The 8,318-nt window shown below is 33.2% G+C and overlaps 2 protein-coding genes across 5 annotated transcripts in view; one reads left to right on the top strand and one right to left on the bottom strand.

Moving 5' to 3' along the window:
• Positions 1–967, bottom strand: part of LOC117122886 (RUN and FYVE domain-containing protein 2-like) — a 34,074-nt gene extending 33,107 nt beyond the window's left edge. For both annotated transcript variants that reach the window (XM_033268655.1, XM_033268653.1), the window contains exon 1: positions 771–967. In XM_033268655.1, coding sequence (XP_033124546.1) covers positions 771–951 — 181 coding nt within the window. In that variant the 5' untranslated portion in view covers positions 952–967. The remainder of the gene's footprint in view (positions 1–770) is intronic.
• On the top strand, positions 951–7,278 carry LOC117122888 (ragulator complex protein LAMTOR3-A-like). 3 transcript variants are annotated; one of them, XM_033268658.1, is made up of 8 exons: positions 1,069–1,125; positions 1,256–1,452; positions 2,032–2,066; positions 2,553–2,611; positions 2,848–2,981; positions 4,426–4,489; positions 5,250–5,303; positions 5,979–7,278. In XM_033268658.1, exons 2-7 carry the CDS (start codon positions 1,444–1,446, stop codon positions 5,261–5,263), a joined length of 315 nt encoding a protein of 104 aa, XP_033124549.1. In that variant the 5' UTR covers positions 1,069–1,125; positions 1,256–1,443; the 3' UTR covers positions 5,264–5,303; positions 5,979–7,278. The 3 variants fall into 3 exon arrangements, with proteins under 3 accessions (XP_033124548.1, XP_033124549.1, XP_033124547.1); XM_033268657.1 differs by lacking the exon at positions 5,250–5,303 and having other exon boundaries at positions 951–1,087; XM_033268656.1 differs by lacking the exon at positions 5,250–5,303.
• Positions 7,279–8,318: the final 1,040 nt, after the last annotated feature.

Consider the following 8,318-nt stretch of genomic DNA (forward strand, 5'->3'; position numbering starts at 1 on the left):
ATTGATATCAGATGCTGCACCCCACCTAATTTTAACGTAGGCCTAATTCTTGGGCGTGGTTCTGAAGAAAATAGTATCGAAATGCACGCCATCGTGCATTCATTTGATTTTAGTCGGATTCAAAATAAATGTTTAACATTTAAAAAAATCATAATGTGGTTTTTCTATTTCAATTTTTTTATGATTAGGTCTACAGTATGTACTCATGTTTTATGTCATTGTTTTAACGTGAACAAAATTAAACATTAATATATGTGTTTTTCTTAATTATTAAGATTGTTTAAATTGTTAATATTACAATTGTCAGATTTTATTCCATTCTGTAAGTGGCGGGTTTTCTCTGTTGAATAAGAGTACAGTGTGAATGTATGCAACGATGTGACGATGATCAGAATTTTACTAAAATATACTGTGTACTTCATTTTAATCATATTGAAGAAAAAGGATGCAGAAACTGTAATACCGTATTTACATTTCATTTTAATTATAAATAACTTGTGGCCGAGTTGACTTGTGGCCGAGTTAACTTGTGGCTGAGTTGACTTGTGGCCAAGTTGACTGCAGCCAAACTTTTTGTGGTCGAGTTGATTTGTGGCCGAGTTGACTTGTGGCCGAGTTGACTGTGGCCGAGTTGACTTGTGGCCGAGTTGACCTGCACCCAGCAACTTACGATACCCTGGGCGGTGCCTGGACTCTCTAGCTAGTAGTAGAAACTATACAACACAGCTTATCATCGTCGTATAGCCGACAGCCTAGATAAAATAACTAACCTCTTCTCTTTGGAACAGTCTTTTTCTGGTCTGATTTCTTTGCAACTATAGGTTCTGGCCATGAATTACCCTCTCCATTTTCGATACCAGGGTTATCGTCCCCGGAAGCAAGTTTCATGAGGGTTTTCTTCTTCAAATTAATAGAATGATCATTCGTGTTCGCTGCCATTTTTGTTTTCATTAGAGCACCACCAACGTCTACAGTTGTATATCCAATCGTTTCAAGATTTTTAAACTGAAAAACTGGACACAAATAACTTTACAACGGCTGAACAAAGCCTAAAAGTTCTGGGTATCACGAGACTACTTGCGAAAAGGTAACTGCTAAAGCTTCTTTATATTTTTTTAGGCCTAGGTACCTAATTTAATAATTACCAATTCGTTATTCTGATTAAATATTCAGTTAATTTGCACATCAAGAGATATTGGTACAAAATTTTAAAACTTTTTCTAATAGGCATATTTTGTTTTTTGGTCTGTGACAGGAGGGTTCTAGAAGCCAGAGCGAAGCTAGGCTCTAACTAAGCGACGTGCGCTGTCACTTGACGGTCGGAAGTGTGTTCGTGCGCATAGCAAAACATCTTCGACCTGGTGTCACTAGGCCTAGCTTATTACTTTCAGATCTGTTGGGAGTGAGGAGACTGTTTCTAGATTTTACGAACATATTCTCACAATGACACAGGTAACTTTTTTTAGTTTAAGAAGGACATTTTTATGTCCTTTTCATAACAAATTCAGTTGCAAATAAATAATATCCTGTGGTTGTGTGCGCAAAATTAGGCCTTGGAATAGATTTTGCCGAAATTAGACCTTGAAATTTAGATCCAATTATTAATATTATGCACACCTATTTTCCTAGCGATTCTCCACACAAGATTTGAGTTAGTTTTTGATGAATCATCTGTGCAATTAAATCACATCCGGTATAGATTGAGTTGCAATTGCAAATTATTCTTACCATTATATATTTCTTTATTTATGAAATTGAGTTAGTTTTTGATGAATCATCTATGCAATTAAATCACATCCGGTATAGGTTAAGTTGCTTTTGTAAAATTGTAAATTATTCTTACCATTATTTATTTCTTTATTTATGAAATTGCATGTGATTGTGAAATTTTCATGATTTATTATGTTTTCAAGACATTGTAATTTTGTTTTTTTATAATTACATTCATATATGACATTGTGTTTTCTTCCTCAGCTTCCCTTGTATTCTTCAATATAAAACTACTTTAAATTTTTCTAATTCTGTTTACAGGAGATCAAAAAGCATTTCCACATGCTAATGGAAACGTAAGTTTAAACCATGGTTTAATTCAATTCAATTAGTACATTTTTCAGAAGACATAATATGTACAATAAAAATATATAATTAACAAAACTACACTAGTCTGGGAAGTGTGTAAGTCAGGCTCCAGAGAAAAACCAAATGTTGATATGTTGTAGAACTGATTTTTCTAAGACAGAAAAAAGTTGTTTGATGAAAACTTTGGGAAGGGTTAATTAGATACAGATTTTTGAATATTTAAAAATGGTGGGAGGGGGTGAGAGGGGGAGGGGGAAGTTGGAAAAAGTGTGGTTTATATGCCCCTTTCCTCAGTTTTTTGTCAAACAACTTTTTTCTGTCTTAGCAAAATCAGTTCTCCAAACATATGAAAAATATTTTTCCTCCGGATCATGAATTTAAAATTCAAATAGACTTAACAACATTTAAAAAAAATTATTGAACTAATAATGTTCTATCGTATTTTTTAACAAACGTACTTTTTCTTTTTGTAGAGTTGATGGCCTTGATGCCATTGTTGTTTCAGATGCAGATGGTGTTCCTGTACTCAAAGGTAGTAATTCATAATTCCTTTTCCAGGGTGGCATGATCAGTGCAGAATTACTGTTCTCCTTTAGAGCCCCTTACACAAGAGTCTACTTTTCATAATGTAAAGTAATTAACATTATGATATTAAATGTAAATATTTAAAAAGTAAAATTCTAAAGAAACCTCTGTGGGTGAAAATCATAATTTTAATTTAGCCTCTTTTTCATGGGCCTATATAGAAATTTGTATTTTATATTGTAGTTGCGAATGAAAGCACACCAGAACAAGCTCTCCGACCAAGCTTCTTGTCCACATTTGGTTTGGCCAGTAACCAAGCCAGCAAGCTCGGACTTCACAACAATAAAATTATCCTGTGCACATACCAGAATCACCAGGTGGGTATAATGAAATATTTATCATTTTTATATCTACTATAATTTTTTTTAGGCTGTGGCTATTGTTACACCGGTCTAAATAAAAATTCCTAATTCTTATTAGATATTATTGTATCATGGATTGGATTAGGACAACAATAACATCCATCAGAATTAGGAAATAGTTTAAAGTATGGTGTAACAGTAGCCACTGCCTTTTTTTACACTTTATAGAGTCTTCTGTCTGTGTTATGGTTACTGGATATGTCAATCCACAGTATAACATAACCCTCTTCTAAAACTTTCCTCTCTTTTGACATTCTGTTCTGGTCTTTTCTGAAAGATTCCAGGTTGTCTCCCCATTTTTTCTACCCCTTCTCTTTACTTTTTCTCTGGTGTCTACTCTTTTAATTTTGTGGTCCACATGGGGCAAAAACAAGCTAAATCAGTCACTCGTCGCAAATGATGTAACATGATTAACATCACCATATATATATTTTTATATTATTTTTTGAGTAATATACTAATAAAAATTCATTACAGTACAAAATACACCTACCTTAACGCAGTTAACCGTTCTATGGCATCGAACACAGCCACGCACGACTGTCTGCACAAATGTACATTCTGTTGTCAATTAATGGATTCCAGCATTCAAACCTGCCGTGCCCAACCCTGAACTAATTACCATACCGCTAATGCACGCAGAATAAATACTTTACATCCAGACATTCATTTAAAAGTTTGAATCCCAAGATTTTTTTTCTCTCAGTTGCTGAACATGTTAAAAATGGGTATTAAAACGTACTGTATGATATACGTTCTATCAGTTTCGCAATATGTAATAATAATAATAAATTTATTTTTATACAGCGCAGAATGCTAGAAACCTCTATGCTCTTTACATTAAAAAGCAAAAGCCAGGTCAGAATTAAAAGAAAAGACGATAAAAAATGAGCAAAAAAGCTTTGTGCAATTAAATCAACAATCAGAAATTTGTCAAAATAATAACAGGTTAATTTTTTTTATTTTTCTTTTTTTTTAATTATAATTGTTTAATTAATTAATAAAATTACAACCAAGTTTTTGTCTCAATTACCTCCTTATTCAATTTTCTTTATTCTTTTCCTTTTTATTTTATATTTCTTATCTATTCAACTATTTCATTGTGTACATTTTGTTTATGTGTTTGGCTTTTCTTTCCTTCCAATAACCCTTGTCTGTATATCCCAAACCCAAGTTCCTTTTCTTGTCTTATGTTCCCCTAATGTTTCCTTCCTTTTTCATTCTAATATTTCCTTATCTTCTCTTTACTTTCTTTTCTCCTGCTTCCTTATCATTTTTTCCTTTTGTTTCTTTCATATAATGACCTATAGGATACAGGTTCATTGTAAATAGGCCTAAACCTTAACCCTTATATTTAAGATTTATAACTGCATTGGGTTTTTTCACATTTTTCCTTTAGGTTATTATGTTCAACAAGTTACCGGTGGTAATCACATTAATAGCAAAGTTAGATGCCAACTGTGGTAAGATTTATTTGTGTTTGTTTAAATCTAACAATTTATAACTGACTGTTATTTTTATTGTGCAACTTAAGTCGGAAATATACGAAGTCGTAAAAGACAAGGTTTGAGACTGAGAGTTTTGTCGTGGGAATTGAATTGTAAACTGAACCACAGAATATAATAATACTTGCTCATGATTATGTTAAGAATAATCAGGTCAGAACTGCAATGTAGAAATACTTGGATCGTTAAAAATGTGTAGGTCTACCTCTCCATTGGATTGGTAATGCAGCCGACATGATTCCATGGAGAACTCCACGAAGCGCACGCAACGAATCGTTTTTAATGACGATCCATTTAAACTGCCACGGGCAAACAGCAGACAGTGTCCCGTTGTCTAAAAGTTACAGGGAGCGAAATTGGATTTGTCAGCTGATTATCCTACGACACAGTGAGTGCCAGCAATAAGGGGATGTGAAAAGGTAAAGAAAGGGAAAAAATTGGAAAAGAAAAGAAAATGAATGAAAAAAGGAAAGGTGAATATGAAGGAAAGGAAATGAAAAGAAAGGTAGCTAAAAAAAGACGAAAGGAAAGTTATTAAGGAAAAGATATGAAAAGATAGGCAAGAAATCAGGAAAGAAGAAATAGGCAAGAAAATATACAGAAGAAAAAAAGGAAAAGAAAAGGAAATGTCCTGATGCCGGACAATACATTTTAGATACTTGGACATTCTTAATTTTACTCAAAAGCTAAAATATCCTCAATGTTTCTATTAATTCAGATGTTTTCCTGTAAATTACATAGTTTTGAGATGAAGCCACACTCATTACACATGGTAATGTTATCCTCACTATTGTAGCTTCTTTACTAAAAAGCCTCTCACATCCTCAAATAAAAATTGACTCAGCCAGAACAATTATTCTTTCAAGTTAATAATGGTATAGATCAAAGTTGTTGAGAGACTAGAGTTTTTCCCGGGCGGGGATTTTGAATACATGGGTGTATGTAATCCATACATTAGCAGCATATTCATAATCATTTGATGAGTGTGTGCATCTGGTTACTTGATTTCTATAAACTCTCAGAAACCACCACATTTTTCCAAACCTACTAAATAAGTTGATGCTCCATTGGGAATACTAACTTTTGAGAATTTGGTTGGAATTGCACTCCTTGAAATAAAATATGTTCAACCTTTTAGCAGCACCCTAGGGGATGATAAAGTATATAGAAAAAATGTAGTATGAACAAACAATGTCAACTTAAAGAAAATATACAGCTCACACTTTGATATAAAAAAACAATGTGCAGTACTGTATAATGCAAATTCAGTTGAAGTACTGGCTACGCCTTATAATAATATACTGAATTTTTAATACTGTTTTTTATTGTATACAGGTATTTCAGTCAAGGATACAACATTGTATATCATTAATATTAAATATAAGTAGTAGATATTAGTACACAGAATTAAAATCAACCTAATTTTATTTATTTATTTTGTAATTAGGTATGTTAATAGCACTGGAGGAATCCTTTGACGAGGTCTTACAGGAGTTGAAAACTGCTGTTGATGTTCCTGCAAATAGTTGAGCTTAGTTGGGAAGAGATGTCTCAGGGAAGCTTGGCTTTTTTTTTTTTTTTTTTTTTTTGCTATGTCAACAGTGATGTCATATGGAGCACTTTATGACTGTTCAATTTGCTCCACAACATCTTACACCTGTTACATAAAATGTATCTGCCAGGGTTTTGTGCAAACTGTTTTCCAGACAAATACAGCAACAAATGTACATGAACAATATACAAAGGCAATGTGTTGACCCATTTTTATTTTAAAATAATTTCTTTGACTTCATAAGAAATACAATTTACCATTCATTTCTGTGAACAGAGGTATTCAAAATGGGTGGATAGAATTAGAACACTGAATATATACAGTAATATCAGGTGGCAAACACTTGTAAATTGTTGGTTGTTGGTGTTTATGAAGTTTCTGGGAGATCATGAAGCTTAAATTGAAAACAAACTTTGTGTTAACACATGTTTGTTTATACAGTATTTAAAATAGATGAAGCCCTAAGGACAATGCATTCCAATCATAAATCTTTTTATTTTTTTTTTTTTTTTGGTTAACTTCCTTTATTGGAGAATATTTTTGTACTATAAATTTAAGAATGTACACAATAGGAATGATGAATTATGATTAGGCTAAAAAAACATTGTTGTGTTGCCCATGCATAGTGGTATTTGGGAATTTGGGTTGGACTGTTGGCAATGTTTTTTTGAGTACAGGCCTAACAGTAGTCCTTGTTCTTGGTTTCAAGACCAACCATTAATCTCTCTATACATTTTGACTGGTAAATAAAAGATGGTAACCACAAGGCTAAACACCATATTCTGAGAGAGCGGGATATATTTCTATAGGGCCACCATATTTCCAGAGGACTGCTGTAGTTCCAGAGAGCTACCGTAGCTCCAGAGGTTTACTATAGTTCTACAGGGCTACCGTAGTTCCAGAGTGCTACCATAGTTCCAAAGGGCTACCATAGTTCCAGGGGGCTACCATAGTTCCAGAGTTCTACCATAGTCCCAGTAGTTCCAGAGGGCTATTTTAGTTTCAGAGATCTACTATAGTTCCAGAGAGCTACCATATTTCCAGAGGACAACTGTAGTTCCAGAGAGCTGTCGTAGTTCCAGAGGGCTACTGTAGTTCCAGAGGACAAAATATATATGTTTATATAATTAATGAATTCTTAATATCATGAATTGAGAAATAAAATAAGTTCTACTAAAATGCTTGTAAGTGGAAATTTTGTGTACTGAAGTTTCTAAAACAAAGAAATGTATTGCATTGAAAACGTTGGAAACATGTACAAATCATTAAAAAGAGTTGAGCTTACAGTACGTCTTTTTCAGTTTCCATTCATAAGCCAAAGAATGAGAAAATTAGTTTCAGAACAGATTATGACATCACAAAACTGATTGGTAGATAATTAAGTTTAGCGAGGTGATACGACGTGACTTGTAACTTATTTTACTCATTGGTAGGCGATTGGTGTGCACAAGCTTTTTGTCCACCTTCTACAACATGCTCCCCCTTTGAGGCCAGTGGAAAATACATTTCCAAGAAACAATATATGTTATACATGCCTATTTTGATCAAAATTACAGGAACTTTATTTTGTATAAGTTATTAATTTAAATTGAAAATTAGAAGTATTAACTCGACAAGTGACATACATATAACATGCAACTGTCCCTGTAGACCCTAAAATTGGCTTGTAATCAATTTTAAAATTTATTTCATAGAAACATGTCTGTATGTCGGCGAAAACTGAATTGTTTCGATCTGTGCCTAATTGACAACATGTTTGACACTTATTTAACGGGTACTGTAATGCAATATTCAATTGATCTTTTATTGGGATTTTTCTCGGGTTTTACCACATCGTATGTTATTGTATTGTATAAATTTCTATTAATTACTGTATTATCTTTTCTCTTTAACACTTACGTTATCTACCGCCCTCTATATCAGGGTTTGCTAGATTTGAGAATGACGCAAACAGGAAGGGTATATTAATGTTTACAGGGTTCCCAGACATTTAAATATTATCGCAATGTCATTCTTTGAAACCCAATCCTAGCTTCGAGCAACCCATCATCATTCATGACGCTTTAAAGCCAAAACCTAACATCATTCTAGTCTTATAACTTTAGGCTTCTTCAGTTTTCCAATTTGTTTTGTAACCTTAACTCGTAGTTACATCACTCTTACGCTGGGTGATTTCTATAAAAAAAAATTTTTTAAAAAGCTACTGATAGAACCATGCGTATACTGTAGTGACAA

The sequence above is a fragment of the Anneissia japonica genome, unplaced genomic scaffold (assembly GCF_011630105.1).
Source record: "Anneissia japonica isolate Jap-2015-1 unplaced genomic scaffold, ASM1163010v1 scaffold287711_len853857_cov187, whole genome shotgun sequence".
Taxonomy (NCBI): Eukaryota; Metazoa; Echinodermata; class Crinoidea; order Comatulida; family Comatulidae; genus Anneissia; species Anneissia japonica.